Source organism: Tinamus guttatus, unplaced genomic scaffold (genome assembly GCF_059628265.1).
Source record: "Tinamus guttatus ecotype Peru unplaced genomic scaffold, ASM5962826v1 Tinamus_guttatus_pri_ptg000530l, whole genome shotgun sequence".
Taxonomy (NCBI): domain Eukaryota; kingdom Metazoa; phylum Chordata; class Aves; order Tinamiformes; family Tinamidae; genus Tinamus; species Tinamus guttatus.
In genome coordinates, this window is record NW_028289064.1 from 2,201,173 (window position 1) to 2,223,039 (window position 21,867).

Here is a 21,867-nt window from a genome sequence, read left to right on the forward strand (position 1 = left end):
CAACTTTTTATTTCATATTTCACACTTTCTATTCCCCTTTCAGCGCTGCCAAACAAAGGGGAAAAACTTGGCCACGACGCCCCGGGGGGGGGCTCTCCACGGGGGCGGCCCCCAGGCCGGCCCTCATGGCGGGAACGGGGCCCCGCCCCCAGCCACACCCACAGCCCCGCCCCTCCGTGGCCCCGCCCCTTACGGCTGCGCATGCCAGCTGCGAGCGTCCGCACTCGCGCGCCCCTCCTCCCGCCCCCCCAGCCCCGGCTTTGCGCCTGCGCAGTAGAGCGCCCGCGGTGGCGGGGCTAGGACCGCGCCTGCGCGGCACCTCGGCGCCGAGGGGGGGGGCTTTCGCGCTGCAGAGGATGACGTCACCGCTGGCGGCGCCGCCGACGCGCGGGGAGGGTCGGGTCTCGCGGGCTGCGGGCGCCGCCATGGCTGCCATATTGGGGAGGGAGTGAGCGCGGGAGGCGGCGGCCGGCGAGGAGTGCGTCCTTTCTCCCTTCTGTCTGGGCGGGCGCGGGGCCTCCCGGCGGTGACGGCGCTTTGCGAGATTCCCCCGAGCGGGCGGCGTGGGAGCAGTGGTGGGCGGCGGCAGAGCTGAGCTGAGCGCCCCGGAGGCGGCGGCCTAAGATGGCGGACCCGGCGGAGTGCAACATCAAAGTGATGTGTCGCTTCAGGCCCCTCAACGAGTCCGAGGTGACCCGCGGCGACAAGTACGTCGCCAAGTTTCAGGGCGAGGACACCGTCGTCATCGCGGTGAGAGGCCACTCCGGGAGAGAGGCGGCAGAGGCGGGAGGAGGCTCGGCCGGGCGGTCGGATGTCGCGGGGATGGGCGCGGGGAAGGCTGGGGCCGTCCGGGTTATTTTGGGGTGAGAAGCGGCAGCGTGGACGGGGCGGGCACGGAGGGGCATAGAGGGGCGGGGGGCAGCTGGGGGCCGCGTGGTGGCGGGTCGGGAAACCCGCACAAAGGTCCTGCCAGGAGGCTCGGGGTGCAGCTCGGGTCGTCGTTGCCGGGCCTGGGGCGCCCGCGGGAAACGTGCGAGGTGCCAGTGCAGCAGGCGGGACCCCCCGGCCCTGCTGCGCCCGTTTGTGGCGGCCGTGATGAGTTTGGCCGCTGAATAAATGCAGCCCTCGCAAAAGTGTGTGCTGGGGCTCGCAGCAGTGCAGTGATAAGTCTATAAATCCATTTTAACCTAAGTCATCTTATGAGAGTTTTACAAGACAGTCTGGATGTTCAGGAACAAGGATAATCCTAGCCTTGTTCATATTCAGCCTTGTCATATTTAGTTACATAGTGGAGCTGGAATATGAAGTACAGTAGTTTACTGCCTGGTATTCTGCAAACAAGCCCCTTATTCCTGATGCTTGGGTTTTATGTCTGCTAACTTTTAATTACTGCAGAGACACCCCTGGTTCTGCACTGCTGAATGCACTGCTTAGAATTGTCAGTTGGTTATTTTTCTATGAATTTTGCGTTAGTTATTCTCTTTCATAAGGCAATCAGTACTATCTTTTTTTCAAAGTATCTGAACTTCGAAGAAGACATTAAAAACATGTATTTTAAATATAACCTACTGAATGCTGCTGCTTTATTCTATATAGATTCCACTGATTTTTCAAATAAGATGTGGAATTCCTCTAGCTGCAAGAAAGCTAGAGTGCTTGTGAAACGAGGGAATTTGGGCCTCTTTCAGCTGACAAGTTGTTATCATGGCATAGATCTTTTCTGACAGAGGTTGTACAGGTAAACTCCTCAGAGTGAGCTGGAACCGAAGCTGGAAAAGGAATTTTTAACTAGAACAAACTGTCTCACTCCATTAGTGAGAAGCCATGCAGTGAGACAGTGTATTTTCTGTTTAAAATCTAGGATTAATTGCACAAACATTTTTAAACTATTTTTTTCCTCTTTATTTTAACAAAAGTCAGGAAAAAAATAATTAGTTTAAAAAATAAGTAATGCATTTTCTGCATCTTGTTTCTTTCAGTAGTTTCTGAGCTAAGTTACAGCTATTTCCAGTGAAATAAACCTCAAATAACAGAAATATATAATTTGGAGTGGACTTAAAATGTTTCCTTTCGTGTATTGCAGGTTGAATAGAATCTTCCGCGTTTTCATCTCTAATATTCTGCTTCTCACAGTTACAGTTCTACACAATTTATTTTTTTAAGCAGTTTACTACCAAACATTGAAACTAGCATTTCTCGTTGTTTGCGAGTTGAGGAGAACTTTTATACCTTTAAATACTCTTTAGAATGTCTAGAATATAAATTGGGCTGGGCTCTCGCTGAATCTGTATCTGATAACGTGATGTCATGCTTGTGAGGGATGATGGAGGGTTCTGTGCTGGGAATTGGTAGGGAGTTGACGTTTATCGTTAAAACTGTATTTTAGTGTTTTCTGTGTGGGTGAAACAAAATAAAATCCTCAGTCATCCTAGGTGCAAGATTTGCTGTGTCTGACCTTGAAAAAATAGTAAAAAACAAGTTACAAGATTACAGGAGTAGAGACAATACTTGAACCTTATTTTAGTGAAGGATTTACTAAGTGACCTTCCAACCTGAAGATGTAGCTAGCCAGCTGCACTGTGCCTGTGTTCTGTGAAGTTGTCACAGGGAGGGAGGATAGTAACAGCCATTCTTATTCTTCCCATAAGCAATTTCTAAAAATGTTCCTCAGCTGCATGTTTGGTTGCTTTCAACTGTGCATTAGGTTTTCTGTACTTACCGTTACATGTAATACTTGCAGACATTTGAACAGTGAATTGAGTCACTTAAATATATATTAAAAAATACGTTGGTCTATGCTGAAATATTGAAGGCTTCTGAATGATACTTAGATGTTTCTTGAAATGATAGGTAGCAAATGAAAACCAGGAGACAGTGGGACCAGAGCTTGTAGCAGACCCTGTTGCAGGTTTGACTCCCCTGGAGGAAGGAGGGGAAGGAAGGCAGTTGCTGTAGCCAAACCCTCCTCCTCTTTTGGCTCCCTGTCATCTCTGAACTATCTCTTTCCCCTTCCCCTCCCGCCCCCAACTCTTCCTGTGTAATTACTGGCATGGTTGTCATTCTGGACCAGTGAGTTGTTTCGATTTGTGATAGATAAAATACTTGCTTTAATTGTAGTTGGTGTAGAGCAGCAATCTGAGTGGGCAAGTGCTGCTGGCTTGTTTTAAGCTACAGGCTTTGGGAAGGTGCTGTTCCTTAACAGCACTTTGTTTAACTTGTCAAGTGGTTTTAACATTTTTATTATTAATCAAGGGCACTCTTTTTCCATTTTAAACACTTTAACAAAAAAGACCATTAAATATTTTTAGCAGTATGGGGGTGTTGTTGAAACAGCTAACTTAGTTATGTGATTCACTATGAGTATATATGGACCTGGTGTATCAAGACATTTATGCTGTTCAACATGGAGTCGAAAGAGGTTTACTTCAGGATTTCAGTGGGGCCCAACAAGCTTATATTATATGTCCTTTATTCTTTAAATTTAAAACTGCTTTCAGTTGGGTAGATTGATAGCTCTGCTTAAAGTATCAGTACCTTTTTTAAAAAATCTCTTTCCCTAGTCTTGCTCATCTTATAGCTGTCCAAAACAGATGTAATTCAAAGCAATCCTGCTCAACCATTTTGGACAGAAGTCTAAGCTGAAATCAGTGCTGTCAAAGGACTGAAGTGACAAGGCACTGTGGGTGTTGATACACAAATGGGCAGTGTCCTCGTTTCCTCCAGACTTCTAGCAATGATCATAATGTAGTCTTTTCTCAAGAAAAACTCTTGACTATCTGCCTATATTTTAGTATTTGTTTAGAGAAGTATTTTCTGTACTTCAGACATATGTCTCATACTCTTGACAGAGACTATTTTGCTTTCTTTTTCTTTATAAATTATTATAGGGTAGTAAAGGAAAATATAACTTGGTTTAAGTTGTGTTTAGAATCCGATTAGTGAAGATCATTTGTCTTTTACCGCAGCTTTTGGCATATTATTCTAAAGAAAATGTAACTTGTCTATTGCAGAAAGGTATAAATACAGGGAGCAAGGTGCATTCTTAAGCAAGAGTTCTTGATGTTATTTTACTGAAGTATTTTTAGTAGTGTGTTTCTGCTCGATGCTTAAAGTGAAACTTCAGGCATAAGCTGGGAATTGTTATAATCTCTAGCTAAAGTGTTTGGATTTTCAGTGTCACTTTTTTCAGTCTTCAGACCAGAATGGTAGTAGAGAAGTCTCTCACATGATATTCACCTAGTAATTATACAAAAAAAGGACAAGTATTCTAACTTGCAGCAGTGTTTTAAATAGAGATGCACTCCTTGATTGCTGTACCGCTTTCTTAAAAACATCTCACCACTCATGTCATGTTTTCATTCTGAAACCTAATAATTGTTTGTGTGTTAGTGGTGTTTACTTTTTGCTTTAGAAGAAACAATTTTGCACAAGTAAAGCTTTGCTGAAACACTTATCCCAATATCCTCTGGTTTGATGCTGGAATTTGAGTTTCCAGTCACAAATTTTCATGGTAAACTTATCTGTTTTAGTCCTCCTTGACAATAATAGTTTTGTTTTGTGTAGGATGTACAGACAATGTAACTTATGTCTATACTTGAATTGTGGTGTTTGCATAGAAATAAGACAGAGAAGGCAAAAAGAACAGAGCTCTACTGACTGTTCTGTATTAGCTGCAGTTTCTAATGCTAGGATATGAAGAAAATCTTTTGCTTAACCTGAAAATATCATGTTGGGACTGTGCCCTTTCACTCACGTGCCGCTTGGCCTCCACTTGGTATGTCAAGGTAGCAGTGCTTTGACTTCCTAATAGGAGAAGCTGAGTCATGTGTTTTGCATCATGTTTTCCAAAAATAGCTCAAAGTGGAATTTTTGCTTTGTTTTAGTCTGAAACTGAGAGTGTTCTTTAACAAAAAATCTAAACGTAAGGTGAAAGTAAGCCCATTAATTCAATCTTGCACCAGGAATAAGCTAAACACAGGTGTATGAAACATTATTTTAGCAAACCATTCTAGCAAAAAAGAATGCCTTGGTTAACCTTAAAAAGCATCTGTATGTGTTGAAAAAGAATTGTCTATCTTTCTATCACAAGTAACCTTTCACTACAGACTTTACTTCAGATATGAATGCCTAGAAAATAAGGTGAACTAGGATAGTCTTAGGACTAACAAGCTCTGTAACTTACAGGAAATTACAGTGGGAAAATTTCTTAGAAATAATTTAAAATAATTTTATGTAACTTATAATAAGTTTTTCTAGTATACTGCTAATGGTGTGTAATTTGGATAGGTTGAATGTTCTCCTATATAAAAGATAAATAATCTTTGAGTTATGTGTACTTGAACTTAAATCCTTTGTTCTGATTTGGTACAGTTGCTCTTGATTCATGTTGCCAGATGTACTTTAAGGGCTGTGGGAGCGCTTGCAGAGTTCTTGCTGTGGGACATTTGAGACATATGTGTCAAATCTGTATGAGGGCTTAAGTAAAATATGCTGAAAACAAATTTTTGTAGAGTAAGTCAAGACAGTATTGTCATGGCGGTGACACTACCACACTTTTGCAGACCACACAATCATTTTACTTGGACATCTTGTGCTTGCAGTTCTATTGTAATACCTCATGGTTTGCTTCTTGGGGAAGAAAAGGCATCTGATTGCTAAAAAAGAAAGAAAGAAAAAAAAAAGTATCTGTCTACTTTAATCTTTCTGACTTAATCCCTTAAAGGTAATGGCCAGGCTTTCTGGGGCAGGGTAATCTGTGTAAGACTGGTTTGGCTTTGTCTGCATCAGAAAGTAGACTCTAAGAGAAATTATAAGTCGAAACATGGCAGGTGCCAAAAAAAAAAAACATATTGGCTGAGTGTACTGAGTGGGAATGCCTTTTTTATTGTTGTTATTATTTTTTAAACATAATTATCCTGGAAAATGCTGGGCTAAACCTACTTGGTTAGATATTCAGTGATGATGGAAAAGGGACAGTCTAATGTGGATTCTCACAAATGTGATAAACAAGTATAGTGGGGGTGGGGAGCAGTACTTAATTAGGTTTTTGGGAGCTTTGAAGTTGCATTCCAGCTTTATCTGGAAAGGGATAATATTGAGGGCAATCTCCTTCCCTCCCACCCCCCCTTCAGGAATGGAGATGTTACAAATGGTATGAAAGGGGCTCTAGCAATTTTGTGGTGTGCTGGTAGCAGTTATTATTTGAGGGTAATTGGAATTTGTCATGTGCCTACCAGCTTTCACTGTATAAATAAACAAGATCAATTAAAGGCATTATGGCCTGAGTGAAGTTCTTGTAGATTAGCTTTCTGTTCTTACTAATCTGTGACATTCATCATACATCTATTCTTCATCTTATTAAACTTTGTGAACAAATAGAAGTACGTGAGATACAGGAGCGAAACCAAATTGCAGTATGAGGGTGTCTGAATGGCAGTGAGAGAGCAGAGTCTACAAGTATGATGTGTTCACGGAAGTTAGTAAACATATTTTTGCTCTTGCATGATCATGGATTAATAGTTTATTTCCATCAGACTTTGCTTGGCAGTAGAATAAAAAAGGCGTTCTTCTCTATATGCTGTTAGAAAATGAAGCACCTGCAAACATTTTTGTGCATTGCAGAATAGGTGAACTCTAGCACAGATTTTGTGCCTGCAGTACTTTCTAAACAAGGTATTCTGTACCAGATATTAAACTTGATTTCTTTCAAGAAACTAAAAATCCGCTATTTTACAATAGCAGTATTTTGCTATTTGCTATTGCTATATATGTCTACAGTGATGTGTATAAATTCATTTAAACATAATACTATGCAAAATACTATTTACATTTCAATGTACTTTTATTTCTCTGAGGAGGTAAAAATAGTTGCCAAATTCTTTTTGGGGGTAGTAAAGATCATATGTTAGGAATCTGTGAGGAAAGTAGTGGGTGCTGTTAATGATTGCTGGATAGAGCATGGACTCTGTGGCTTTTCCCATCATATTCTTGCAATTTGTCTACTATTTCAGTGCACACAAATGCATGGAAGAACATGGATATGTAAGAAATAATGAATGTGTTTTATGATGCAGTTGGCTTGCGAAGTATAGTGTAGCTGACTGATGTTTGTGTGGGTGGAAGCTTTTTAAAATTACAGCTGCTAGTGAGAAAGAAAATGTATGGCCAGCATTCTCTCTCTGGCAGTGCATTATGTTTTTATATAATGCATTTCCAGTCTTAAGCCTCTTACCTTCAGGTTACTTGCAGTGTTAATTGCAAGTAACCTTAGTGTACTTGGTCAATACAGTTGTCTCAATTCTTCCTTTGCAACTTAAGAATTTGATGTATATTTGTAGGTAAAAAATGACTAATTGACAGGACTCATGATTTCCCTAATGAGAAAGTGTGCATCATCTGACAAACTGTAGCACCTCAGGGATGGTTTCTGCCTACTAAGTCTTGTGGTTTCCTAAGGACACCTGCATTTTGAATGCTGTTATAAAGTGTGTGTGTGTGTTGTTGAGGTTCGTTTATTTGTTTTTCCCCTGAGAGGGAAGTCATGTAGCTGGATGCAAGCCCTCTCAGCAGTTGGCTTTGTGTTGGAACTAAAAAGCTGCGTTTGATATTATGCTAGACCCTACTAAAAGGCTCAAGGAAGGTCAGCCTGGGGAAAGGAATGTGGGTGGGTGAAGGATAGGAGCTGGACTTGCTGCTCTGCCAGGGAGGCTGTTTCAGAATATCCTTGGGAGAGGGATGATAACTAAGTAAAATTGAGCACTTAACAGTTGCAATGAAATTAGCAACAGGAAGTGACCTAGGTCCCTTGTTAGTCTTGACTATCTGCAAAAAATTATAAACTCCAAAAATGTTTCAAAATATTGAACTTCCTAAGATGAGTGTAATAGTTCATATTCTAATGATTCGTCGCCTGTTTAGAACTGTCCTATAAAAATCTCTTGTATTTTTAACAAAGCAAAAATCTAATATTACTTTCAGAAAGCTGTATCAGAACTGCTGCTTTTTAGTATCTTCCAAGTTCAAAGTCTTCTGTGATCGGTTCTTTTCTTCCAAAACTGGCACTTTCCTTCCGCTTATGGATAGTGCTTTTTGGGAAGAATGGGGAGGGGGGAAAAACTCTTGTGGGGGAGGAGGAAATAGATTACCTGTAGTCAGTGTAAAACCTGAATGTTTGTTTGTTTTACCAGATATTACCAAGGCAAACGTTCTTAATGTGTTGTAAAAGATTTTTAATAATTTGGGTCTACGGGAGTTGTGGAAAGGAGTAAAGGCTTCTTGAAAATATAAGTATTGGTTTACATTGCAACTTGCATAGATGGAGGTCATGTGGGAGAGTAGTTTTGGTAACCTCTGTAGATTACATTACACTTTGTAACAAAATATATTTAATTCAAGGCCTTATGTCTGGGCAAGCATATAAAGACTTTGGCAGTGCTATATTTATGCCATTTTCCACATTACTATCTTTAAAGTAACTAAAACATAAGATATGGAGAGAGTAAGGATTACTTCCAAAACAATATTCAAAAGCCTTTCAGTTATTTCTGGGATTTGTCTTTTAAGTAACTCCTAAGTAACTTGTTAAATTTAACGTGTTAACTTGTTAAAGTTACTTAACTTAAAAGATACTTAACTTTCAAGTGACTTGAGTCTTTTCTTTCTTTCCAGTCTAAGCCATACATATTTGACCGTGTATTCCAGTCGAACACGTCACAGGAACAAGTATACAATGATTGTGCTAAAAAGATTGTCAAAGGTAAGGTGGGAGAATAGCCTTTCCCATATGTACGTCTTACATATTTATTTTGATTTTAATGGTGAAAACCTCTGTTATTCCTTCTTACCTCCTTTTAGTAAAACCTAGCATAGATCATAGCAGTGTAAAAATCTTCTTGTAATCTAGTAGATCAATTATCTGAATTCTAAACTTGCTGTTTCAGCTATTTGTAGCATTTCATAAATATTTACCTTTCATGCTTATTTTTTTCCTGATTTCTGCAAAAAAAGTTTAAAGCAATATATCAGAAATTAAAAATCAAAACAACCCTTCTGCTTGAAAGCAATTCTTCTAAGTAGTTTCTTGATTTTTTTTTTTTTTTTTTAGTAGTCTGGTGTCAGAAAATATAATTCTTATGATAATCTTAGGATATACAGTTTCAAATTTAAATCGTCAGAATTGCCCTAGTAACTTTTAAAGATCAAGCTCTACAAGGTTACAAAATACTACATTACTGTAGTAAGCAATTTGCTATTTTTTTTCTCTCTTTATTTATTTTTTTACAGCTTTTGGAGGAGGATAGTTTAATATTTTGAAAGTAGTCAACTACAATTTAACAAAGCCTTGCAAGAAATCACTAGTAGCTGATATTTTAGTGATATTTTATTAATAAAAGGACAAGGAAAGTAAAAGAAAAAAGGTTGGTTAAAAACTCATTTTTTAATAAGTGAATTGTTGTGAAAAATCCATACTACTGTCAGAATTAAAATCTTAAAGGAGTTAGAGATTAGATTTAGTTCTTTTTTTCTTTTTTTTTGTGGTGGGGGGAGTAAAAATTCTTTTATATTTTTTTTTTTTTGACAATTCAGAATTGGAGTTGACTGAGAGCTGTAAACTTTTTCTGCCACCTCCTTAGTGTTCCCCCTCATCATTCCCATCTGACCCATCTGATAAACCTTTTTTCCCTTCCCCTGACTGTGTTTGCTTAGGCTGTTATGTATCTTGTGACAGTTGACTGTAGTGATGGTACAGATGGATTCAGGGTATGATGGGTTAGATAAGACCTCTCCATTTGGGAGTAGCCTGTGGTTGTTTACAGAAAACAAAAGTTTGCTTTCAAGATGTTACTCAACAGTAACACTGGTAAACAAACACCCTCACCCTGATTTTCTTTTTTATTAAAAAAAAAAAAAAAAGGCAACCCCAGGTTGGTTTATGTACAATTTAAAATGCAACCAACTCTCCTTGTGGGTGAAGTATAAACTGCTGAAATTTATGGCACAGCCCCTTCTCTTAATATTTAGACGTTTGAACTTTCCTGAGGAGGCTGATGATAGCATACCTTTCTTGTACGTGATTTCTTCTTCCTCATGAGTCATTGAAGACTATCTGTTGTTCAACCTGCCAGTTGTACCAGGACATTAGAATTGGGAACAGAAAGGAAATCAAGTCCTGTTTGAAGGAAAAGCTCCTTCAAAAATAATTACATTTTAGGAAGTTTACTATCTCCCCCAATCCAAACCCTACTACTGAATTACTAAATGTTGATCCATTTAATCAATGATTTTACATGCTAAAGATTTTTGCGATTGTTTGCTTGTATTCCGTTTCATTTGATGCTTGTGTAGAAGCAGGAAAAGAACCCTAACGAAAATACTTTTTTCTTCTAGATGTACTTGAGGGATACAATGGTACAATATTTGCTTATGGGCAAACATCATCTGGGAAAACGCACACTATGGAAGTAAGAAATCTTAAAATAGTTATCTCTTACGGTCGTGATTTCTTCTCACAACAGTGCTATTATCCTATTTCTGGAAACAAGATCTATCTACTGTTTTTGTTCTGAATTTTAACTTTCTTACTTTTTCACTGCAATATTTGCATAACTAAAATGTCAGAACTGGAAATGGTGATAACTGTGGCCTTTTACTTCTCAACAGTAGAAGAAACATAGTTTTCTGATAGTAGATTTTCGCTTTTAGTTGTTTGAGAGAGATCTGAGATTGTTTTTGTCTCCTGGTAAATACTGGGCTTAAGTGGATGGTCAAGACTTTCCTTTATAGGTAAAATAAAAGGCTGACAGAGATGATGTATTTAAAACTAGGTTGTTGTCTGTTGACTTTATTTTGCCTTTAAATTCTCTTTATGATGTTGAATTCAATGTAATGTTTCATTTTATTTTATCTTTTTCTAATAAGGGGAAGCTTCATGACCCAGACGGAATGGGGATTATTCCAAGAATAGTGCAAGATATTTTTAATTATATTTACTCTATGGATGAGAATCTCGAGTTTCATATTAAAGTAAGCCTTCTTCATTACTACCTATTTAAGTTTACTACTGAAACTGTTGCTTCAGTATTAAAACTGGAGATAGCCTGTAGTTCAGTGTTTGTTCTGTCTGGACCATTGCAGAGTGCCAGTAACTTGGAAAATCTAAATGAGTTATTTCAGAAGTCTTCTTAAAGAAGAATTAAGTTAACACTTTAATCTTGTTTCCATTAAACATTGATGGTAGCTATCACCTGATAGCATCTGTCAGTACCGATAGTACTTTAAGCTTTGATCAAAATGGCTTCTTTTTCAAAGCTAAATTTTAGTTCAGCCTCTAATACATGAATTAGATGTGTTTATGTGGGAGGTCTAAATCATGTGGATACTTCTCATCCCAAAGCTACATGTTTTTGCTTTCTAATATTCTACTTTTTTTAGGTGTCATATTTTGAAATATACTTGGATAAAATAAGGGACCTTTTGGATGGTAAGTCTGACTTATATGAAACAAAAATTTATTCTGGAGGGAGAGATTTAAATAAAAACTTTATGACGCTTAACTATTTAGTATACTAATAATAACCTGTAGATGATATAGTTGCATCAAAATGAGAAGGTATGGAGCCAATATGTACAAAAATTTTAGCTGCATTAGTGATTGTTTTGTATATATTGTGTTTTTAGAGAGTATTGCTGTGAAAATAATATAACTCTGTGAAAATAACACCTCTAACTCCTGAGGTGTATTTTGTGAATAACTAGTTCATTCGATAAGTACTTTAGAACTTTTTCTCTTCCAGTTTCGAAGACCAATCTTTCTGTTCACGAAGATAAAAATAGAGTTCCCTATGTAAAGGTGAGTGATAACTTGGTGTTGTCTTGATCTTTCATTTCTGTCATATGCAGCATTTACTTCTGACGTGTTGATATTTTTTAAAGGGTTGCACAGAGCGTTTTGTATGTAGTCCAGAAGAAGTTATGGATACTATAGATGAAGGAAAATCTAATCGGCATGTAGCAGTTACAAGTAAGTATCTATCTCTTTTAGTGCTTTATTTCTGTTTATTATATGTGTTCAAAAGAAGGAGAGACAAAAAAAAAAGGGATTTCTTTTTAAGAAGGCCTAGTGCAAACCATTTCAGCGCATGTTTTAGAAACAACTCTCAGTTCATTTCTTGTTAGATGTTACTTGGGCTTAGATGAGAAAGAGGACATGATCAGTGAGGCTCCCTTGCTGTGGGAGCAGGGGAAAAGTATAGTTTTGTTAGGCATAATGCCAAGTTTCGTTTTGTGGAATTTGTTCCAGTTAACCTGTGAATCTAAAAGTAAGGCACAGTGTCTCTCATACACCTTGGGCATGATGTCTCTAAGAAAAGCTATCTGAAGATGTATTGGGACATACTTCAGATCCAAGCAGCATCCCAGTATCCCAAGTTTTGCTTTCTGGTAGCTGAGTTGTCAGGAGCAATGACACTGGAGTCCATGTTCTCACAAAAAGCAGAATAGTTGGGTCAAAAAAAAAAAAAAGGGGGGGGGGGAGGGAGGGCAAAAAATGACAAGGAAAGATGAGATTCATGCAGAATAATACTTCGGTCTTTGGAAGTCTTTGTGAGCTGGCTTGAGGAGGATTTCTTTGTGGATGTGCTCAGTTATTTCTTCAAGAAAGAGAAGTTTTCTTTAAGAAAACATGAGAAGGAAAAATCTTTTTTTTTTGGTTAAGGAGCAGAAATAAACATGGTCTTAATCTTAAGGAAAGAATTAGTCTCGGACTTCAACTTGATTATTTCTAGGTGACGTAGTACTGAAATGGGGGCAAAGCTAAGTAATGGAGAAATAACAGAAAGTTGGATGTCAAGATTGTGCGTCATGTAGAGCATCGTGTGTGAAATTAATGAGCCGGTCCTTTTAGGCCTATGCGGGATTTATGGTTAAAAGGAAGAAGAAATGGACTTTCATTCTCATTGTGATTGCTGGCAGCTTAGATCTTGTTAATAAATTCAAACAGTTCTTTAAATTCATCGTCAGTCTTATTTACATTGTATGTTTCACAGCACAGATGGCAATACGTATTTCAAGAAGAAAGGGATGAGAGATGACTTAATCATCTAGTTTAAACTTTCACAAAACTATAAAGTGATACACTAAATTTTTGAAGTGTGCTTTGGTGTCAAGATGTAAATGTACTTGGTCTTCTAATACAGTGAATTTAGTGTGTGAAATCCATAGATGACTGAAATCTTATCAGTGAGCATATGTGGTATTAATAGAAGCCCAAGGGAGAGTGGATCTTGGTTACTTAATCAAGTGATACTAACTATTGGTTTTGCAGTGTCTTACTGTCTTGTGAGACAACTGTGTATAGTTGTGTTACCTTTAGGTCTGTCAATTCAGGGTAGGAAGATGCTGTATTAGTTAAGTAATGTTGATTATACTTTTTTGACAATTTATCTATTTTGGTTTATAGATATGAATGAACACAGTTCCCGAAGTCATAGTATTTTTCTTATTAATGTCAAACAAGAGAATACTCAAACAGAACAGAAACTAAGTGGAAAACTTTACCTTGTGGACTTGGCAGGGAGTGAAAAGGTAACTTTTAATTTCTCTTTTCATGGTTTGAAAAATTCAGATAACTTTTACATTCATTTAAAACACTTGACTGAGCAGTCATCTCTAAAGCTTTTTAATTCTGATACTCAGAATCAAAAATTCAAAAGAATTTTGATTCTTCAGATACTCTCTCCTTAAACTAATTTACATTTCTGCAGGAAGTTTGTAAATGTGGAATAGGATGAGGCAATAGGCTCATTCTTGATATTCGAGAGGTAAAAACTATCTGAGTATTAGATAAACTAGATACTAAAATCAAAGAGTGTTTCTAAATGTGGAGTATCTACATTTTTTTATGTAGTGGTGCCAGTTTTTCTAATTCTTATCAGCATTATCACAGAGATGACAACTTTTCCTGAATCAATACTTAAAAGAAGGAATGAAACAACGTATTTCATGTTATTTATTGTATATTAGTGTTATTCAGCTTTATACACTGCAGTTTACTCCTTTAAGACCTGGATTTCTGACATTGCCCTTTTAATCTTTCCTCCCGGGGCTTATCTCCATCACTGTCTCCAGCTTTTTCAGTCATTTCTGCTTGGCGGTGCTTGTGTGTGTGTGTCATTGTTCAGTGTCTTCTCTGTTCTTTCTGATCCTGTTCTTATTCTAGGATGTATTTCTTAGTGGTTGTCTCTCTTAATCGGAATCAAACTGGAAGCATTAAAGCCGGATGAGCAAAAAGTCGAAAAAAAGCAAATCAGGCTGCAGGTCTCTTTATAGGGTACTTCTGTTTCTTTTGCTGTTTAGCTCAAATTCTGCTCTCCTACTTCTCAGTCTTTTGAAATACAAATAGAGTTGCTTAGTTATAGACATGATGAGAAGGCTTATAAAAGGGGAGTTATGGAACTATACATAAAATTCAACAGTCAGGACAGGAAAGCTGGAATGAAGAATGGTGTGAGATGGATAGATTTCTGCTGCCTCAGTTTGTGTTAATATCAAGTTTGGTTCATAGGGCATTCATGTGGGTCAAATTTGCCTTCTAAAACCTGTGTTCTCAAGAACTTCTGTTAAAATAGGCCCACTGCTTTGCTTTCCTGGCTTCTGGACTGGCCTGTAAGCAAACTATGTAGACCTTCTTATGAAGCTTTATAGTTCTAGTTTGTATTGTGAATAATTTGCAGTTTCAAATCACCCAGATTTCCTTTTTTAAAGGAATGAAACAACTTGTGAAAAAGTTCCAATTCATAGATGGAAGCTTCTAGCTATCTATTTATCTTTTAAAGAAAGGTCTGCTTTCCAAGGGAAAATACTTGCTTTCGTTGAAATACCAGAAGCATCTCCAAATCCTGAGTTCTTAATGAAAATCAATGGTAAAATAGGAAGAGAGTCTAAGGAGGGTTTTGATTGTTCTAACCCGAGTTGCTGACGTGTATCTCCTAAAATCCACATCGTCTTTAATAGGAGAAAATTATTCAAGTTTTGTATTAAATGTGGAAAGTGTTTCTTAAGATGCATTTACTAACCTTCTGAAATGTTATGTAGGTTAGTAAAACCGGAGCAGAAGGTGCTGTGTTGGATGAGGCTAAGAACATCAACAAGTCTTTGTCTGCTCTTGGAAACGTCATTTCAGCTTTGGCTGAAAGCAGTGTAAGTGTGCTCTTTGGATTTTTCAAGGCTTGCATCTTGGTGCACTGTAATATACAGAAATCCTTTACTGACCTGTTCAGTCATGTGCGTGGAATGTTTAATTCTTGTTCAACTGTTTTCTTGGTAGACTTATGTCCCATATCGTGATAGCAAAATGACGAGAATCCTTCAGGACTCGCTAGGGGGCAATTGCAGAACCACTATTGTTATTTGCTGTTCTCCATCTTCATACAATGAATCTGAAACTAAATCTACTCTTCTGTTTGGCCAAAGGTGAGTAAATGACTTGCAAGGTAATTCTTCCTATGACATTTTGCTTCTTGTCCCTGTTAAGTGCCTTACAAAATTGTTTCCTGCCTAACAACAAATTAGTATGTGGTGTAAGTGAATCTCTAAGAGTAAACGAACTCTTGAAGGAATCTGTTTTTTAATAAGTATATATCCTGAGATCGTAAGTGCGACCGGTGATTTAGTTATATATTAACTTACATAAATATGTTAGTATTTTGCTCTTATTACCTCTTATTACTTCATTCTGCATGAATTTGAATGTTTGTTTTCTTGCTCTAATTTTGCTGTGCATAAGTAGCTATTAAGTGTTGTGATTCATTATATATATATATAATGAATTTATATAAATAATATATGTACATATATTTTTATTTTCATATAAAATCTTCATATAAATTTGATATATATAAAAATATCCTTAGTTTGACTGGATCCTGAAGACTATATCCTCAAGAGGATGGTATGTCATTTGCTTCAAAATGCAGTTTAATGTATAGTCTTGGGGAGGGGAATCAATATTCTTTCTTTGAAGTTGGAGGAGGGAGAAAGGAGGTACTCTACAGGTAAGCTAAAACCTTTATTTGCAGAGCAAGCTTTGCCCTCTGACAACCTTTCTTTAGTAGCTTGCTAATCTTATCCTCTGGTCCATTTCCTGTATTTAACTCTTTAGTAAGATTTGAGTTAATATTTATAAAATCAATTACAAGTTGCATAGAAATTTGGAGGTACTCCAAATGTCTGAGCATAATGTTCCTGTTTCCGAACTCTAGATTGAATCACTTAATTTACTGGAGGAGGTTTCAAAAGCCGTCAGAGTTTCACTTTGTTCATCTCCTCTGTGTTAGCCTGACTCATCTGTTACTGTTCAACAGGAAGGTCTTCAACTGATCTTTCCTGAGATTTTCTTTATGGAAAGTATACCTTCAGTCTGGTATATTAGATTATTAATATTTTAATAAATCTATTAACTTAGCCTAAACTGAACAACTAGCAGGTTGAAACTCGGCCCATAATCCAGTAGGAAATAATGTGCCTTTGGTAGTAACCAGTCACATTAATAACCAAGTAATAACTGAAAGTGTGTGGATGCTGTCTCTTGACCATTGGAAATATGTTTGCTAGGTGTGGTAAATGTTACCCTTACTGCTCTTTGTTCAAAACTGTGGTGTCCTGAATTAAATTCTTTCCAGTGAAAGTATCCAGCTCAGACAGCTTGAGTTTTTTCAGCCTATTCAGAGGTTGTTTGATTGTTCCTTCTGCTAATGGTTGCATCCAATCAACTGAAAGAACAGTAAGTTGGCAAGGAGTAAGAACAAGCTTTGGAAAAGGTGGGAGTTGCTTGCTTTCACCTATGATGGCTGAGAGATTATATCTAAAATTCTGTACATATTCAAAAGAACCAGTTTCAGTGCTTCTTGCTCCCTCTCTGCAGAGCCAAGACCATTAAGAACACAGTCTGCGTCAATGTGGAGCTTACTGCAGAACAGTGGAAGAAGAAATATGAAAAAGAAAAAGAGAAGAACAAGACTCTGCGTAACACCATACAGTGGCTAGAAAATGAACTCAACAGATGGCGGAATGGTGAGAGCAAAATTTTGTTATGCAAACTTAGGCAAGAAGATAGACACTGATTTAGATTCCAGGATACTGAAAGTATTTAAAAGCTGTATGCAAAACTTTAATTAGAATATTAAAGACGCGTATTAGGTTGACGTTGAAGCTTACCATCTTGCCCAGTTTGTATTTCAGATGTGACAATTTTTAGTAATTGCGCAGTGGAGAAAAAATGTTTGAAAGTTTGTTGGTTAGGTTTTCAATGCTTGGTTAAATGGGAAAACTAGACTTAATTTTTAGAATTAATATTGAAAAATGTTTTGTAGTGAATTAGCTGTAAATGCAGAAGCTGAACAAATATTGCCTCTCTTTGTTGATTCAAGTCAATATCATAATAAGTTTTCCTCACCTAAAACTATCAATCACTTTAATAGGCACAAAAAAATTGCTGTCAGTGCAGAACATGCACCTTTCTTCCTGAGTATTTGGACTCTCTTAGTTTGCATGATATGGCGAAGTGTATATTAGGTGTGATGTGTTAAATTTGGGAAAAGAGCATAGGTTGTGCTTATAGAAGAAGACATAGCTTGGAGTTTGGCAGCTGAAGATGGTTTTGCAGTTATGCACTTACTCTTCCATTCTCCATATTCTTCCTTGTCTGGAGATGGTTATGAGACCCCACCTGAAAAGTTAATTAACATGAAAAGGACAGCAAGTATGTATTTAAATATATTACTTACTTCCAATTGAAATATTGGAAGTAAAACAACTTCACAGTAAATATGCCTCGCTATCAAAACAGACTTCTGAGGGAAAAGAGACGATTCTCTTTAATGCCTTCGGGACAAGTTAGGATTCTAGAAAGTACAATTTCATATGGGATTTGGAGCTTCTGGCAGAATAATGTATGAGAATATAATGGCCTGTGATAAATAGGGGGTCAGTCTGGATGATCTAAAGATCATTTTTTGTCATGAAATCTGTGAATGTGGTTGTTTATTAACCATGGAGCTGTATTGTTATTAGCAAATATGCAGTGCTTTTCAAGGCTAGCTTTCTGAAAGGTAATCCATGAGTACTAAAAATACTTTATAAACACATCTCTCATTTAAGGGGAGACTGTACCAGTTGATGAGCAGTTTGACAAAGAGAAGGCCAATTTAGAAGCTTTCACAGTGGACAAGGACATTACTGTTATTAATGATAAACCAGCTGCTACAATTGGAGTAACCGGCAATTTCACTGACACTGAGAGAAGAAAATGTGAGGAAGAAATTGCCAAGCTGTACAAACAACTAGATGACAAGGTACATTCTTATTTGATATAAGATGTTGTGGAAAAACATCTTGAGCTACGTTATCTAATACTTAATTTGCAGCTCTGCTTGAATGTATGTCTGGAGTGCTTTAATTCTGAAAGGTCTGCTTAATAGAAATCAGAAATTGCCTTACTGGTGCTGAATGAGTATCCTGACTCACTTGCTCGTATTCTCCTGTCACAAAAAATTGCCAAAAAAACAAACTTATCAGTAGGCAGAACACAGTTTTTAAAAAAGCTACTGTTTTCAATTTATGCATTAATTTGAACATACTGTAAATCTTAAGCAATGCAGTAAGTTTGGAGAGAGAGAGAGAGAGAGGATCTTTGAATTCATTTTTATGTGTTTCTTAAAAGTTAGAATTTGGAGAGGATCTGCAAAACATAGATAGAAAACATTATGCTTCAAAGTCAAAATTCTTATAAGTATACACCTGATGAGAAACCTAATGCATAGGCCAGTGAATCAAAAGGATGATTCTTTTTAATTTTATTGCAAAATATGGAAAGTTGAATACCTATTATCTATCTTCTATCATTGTTATTTCAACTTCAGGATGAAGAGATTAATCAGCAGAGCCAACTAGTAGAAAAACTAAAAACACAAATGTTGGATCAGGAGGAGGTGAGTTTTTCTAGTATCTTTATATTTTTGTTTTTCTTAATTTTAAAAAATTGAGATGTTTTAAGATGAGTCACAATTTATGATCAGTGTTCACCTTCTCTTTGAAAGCTTGCTACATTTCATGTGTGTTCTCAGCTGCTGTTTTGAGAGGCTTTGATTAATAATAATTTTGGTTTTGCAAAAACTTTTAAAAGAGCTAATGACTCTGGTTATAGATGAGTGGTTAAATTTTTCTATTATGGTGCTCTCACTGTATCTGTCCTGAGCATACCTATTCATGATGCTGGACACTGCAAACACACAGTAATACAGTAGGTAAAATCATCAATTTCTCGATAATGATTATTAATTGTCTATTGATGTTGTAGCTTCTCGCTTCTACCAGACGGGACCAAGACAACCTGCAGGCAGAGCTGAATCGCCTCCAAGCTGAAAATGATGCGTCTAAAGAAGAAGTGAAAGAAGTGCTACAGGCCCTTGAAGAACTAGCAGTCAACTATGACCAGAAGTCTCAGGAAGTAGAAGATAAGGCAAAGGAGTATGAGCTGCTTAGTGATGAACTCAATCAAAAATCGGTAGGAAACTGAAAAAATAACTTACTGACTGTCTTTAACCTAACTTTTTTTTCCTGCCTTGCTTACATTCCTTGAAGTCACTTTTTAGATGGCTTTTTATATGGCTTTCTCTTTTCCCTTCCCCTTCCCCTCCCCCCTCCATATAAGAATCTCTAAAAAGTCTTCCATGGCAGAGATTATCTGAAAGGTTTCTTCATGTGTTGTGCTTGTTTCCCCTTTTGTCTGTCATTTTGGTAGTTCTCATGGATAGTTTCGCTAGGTCTGTAAAGCTCAATGGCATGAAACAATGCTTGTCTTCTCTGTAATGTTGAGATAGAGCTGAGATGCAAATATGAAAGTGTTGAGTCATTTTGCCCAGTGAAGAAGTAACTTGGGCCTTGAGTCACCACTGTTGAATATGAAGTAAGAGTTAATATTTTTTCACTTCAAACTTGCCTTTCTGAAATATCTAAATACTAACAGGTAGTTAAGCTTGAAACTTCCTCAGTTTGTGGTCTCTAACACTAGCCTTAGCAAGGGAGGCTTTGCTAAAGACAATAAAATCCACATTGAGTATTGGACCTGACAGCTCTCTGTGTAGCATCTGTGGCATTTTCCCACCTTAAGAGAAGTTTAAAAACTCCTAGAGATAAATGCTTTTATTACATACAGGTGACCTGTTTCAGTTTTGTTATCTGAGGAGTGCCTGTGCTGTAGCAGCAACACACTCTGCTCCAAACTCTTTCCAGTCCTAAAATTGCAGTGAACATGCAAGTCTTCCTCGAAACCTGTATTTGCATCCTGTATTTAAGGGGTGTTCTGCATGCCGTATCTTAATGCTGTCAAGAAGAGAGGGGTTATTTTACCTCCTGAAAGGAGCAGAAGGCTGAGAAGCTATTCTGAGGGAGGCCCCATATTTCAATCTGTGTCTTGCATCAGTCCCACAACGCGTACCTTTAACCATTGTATATCTGCACAGCTTTATGGAATGACTGACAGGAATGACTTTATGGAATGACTGACAGGAGTGGTAGCCAAATATTTCAAACTATTAAAGACACCTGATACTCTCTAGTCTTAAAATACTACATACTGGAAAGAATATGCTTGTTTGCAGGCATTACAAGCAGAATACTGTGGGGATGTAGTTCTCTTCTTTCAAGAAGAAAACTTGAAGATGAAAATAGACATATCGCTTTACTGCATAGTATACTTAAATACGTTGATATAATTTGTTTGGGACACTTCAGCAGGCAATTATATCTTGATACATTATTTAAAAATACAAAACTAGTTCTGGGAATAGAGTATTTATTTTTTAATAAAATGTAATTTCTTTTGTTCCAGGTTACTTTAGCCAGTATAGATGCAGAGCTTCAGAAACTGAAAGAAATGACCAACCATCAGAAGAAACGAGCAACAGAGATGATGGCCTCTTTACTAAAAGATCTTGCAGAAATAGGAATTGCAGTAGGAAATAATGATGTCAAGGTAAAGATTAGTTAGTGCAATTTTTTTTAATGACACTACACCTGTGCCTTTTGAATTTCTAGGATCAGAGTTCTTAGTATAGTAAAGATAACTAATGTAATTGTAAAACAAGGCTGTAAGAGTTGGTGGAAATCTATAGAGTAAGTTTGTAGGGGTGAGGAGTTGAGGTAATTTACTAACCACGTAATACTTCTGGTTTATTCACACAAGTCTGGCAATGGATGCAAACAATATCCATTGTTTGTATCTCCAATTCCATGGGATTGGAATAGGAGTAGGAATGCTAGGTGCTAAGCTGCTCCATTTCATGCTTAATTCTCTGTACAATAAGTATTTTAGTTGTCTAAACTTTCTCAATGTGCAATTTCAAACTTTTTAGCAGCCTGAGGGAACTGGCATGATAGATGAAGAGTTCACAGTTGCAAGACTGTACATTAGTAAAATGAAATCAGAAGTGAAAACAATGGTAAAACGTTGCAAACAGTTGGAAGGCACCCAAGCTGAAAGCAATAAGAAAATGGAAGAGAACGAGAAGGAGTTGGCTGCCTGTCAGCTCCGTATCTCACAGGTAATTGTTTCTATAGAACTTTTCCAAAATGTTCTTTTGCATCCATCAGCCTATTGCAAGAAAATTAAACGTTGCAGTTGCTTATTTTTTCTGACACCTTATAAGAGTCACAGGACTCTTCTCTGTATCCTTAGTGCTTTATTCAATTGGAATGCTTCTGAGTGAGTTGAGTGAGAAGATGCCAGAACTTCCACTATATGGGCGTAGCTTAATAATGCTTTTGTAGCATTTGTATTAAATACTAGAAGCTACGTATTCTCCATCACAGGAT

At 37.5% G+C, this 21,867-nt stretch overlaps 1 protein-coding gene across 2 annotated transcripts in view; it reads left to right on the forward strand.

Moving 5' to 3' along the window:
* Positions 1–553: 553 nt before the first annotated feature.
* KIF5B (kinesin family member 5B) overlaps positions 554–21,867 on the forward strand; it is a 28,986-nt gene continuing 7,672 nt past the window's right edge. Inside the window, exons 1-16 of one of the 2 annotated variants that reach the window (XM_088533972.1) lie at positions 554–750; positions 8,668–8,755; positions 10,387–10,460; positions 10,918–11,022; positions 11,431–11,479; positions 11,793–11,848; positions 11,932–12,019; positions 13,457–13,581; positions 15,091–15,195; positions 15,323–15,468; positions 16,919–17,067; positions 18,154–18,347; positions 18,915–18,983; positions 19,352–19,558; positions 20,885–21,028; positions 21,408–21,596. In XM_088533972.1, coding sequence (XP_088390098.1) covers positions 625–750; positions 8,668–8,755; positions 10,387–10,460; positions 10,918–11,022; positions 11,431–11,479; positions 11,793–11,848; positions 11,932–12,019; positions 13,457–13,581; positions 15,091–15,195; positions 15,323–15,468; positions 16,919–17,067; positions 18,154–18,347; positions 18,915–18,983; positions 19,352–19,558; positions 20,885–21,028; positions 21,408–21,596 — 1,914 coding nt within the window. In that variant the 5' untranslated portion in view covers positions 554–624. The remainder of the gene's footprint in view (positions 751–8,667; positions 8,756–10,386; positions 10,461–10,917; positions 11,023–11,430; positions 11,480–11,792; positions 11,849–11,931; positions 12,020–13,456; positions 13,582–15,090; positions 15,196–15,322; positions 15,469–16,918; positions 17,068–18,153; positions 18,348–18,914; positions 18,984–19,351; positions 19,559–20,884; positions 21,029–21,407; positions 21,597–21,867) is intronic. The other variant, XM_088533973.1, reaches the window with a different exon arrangement.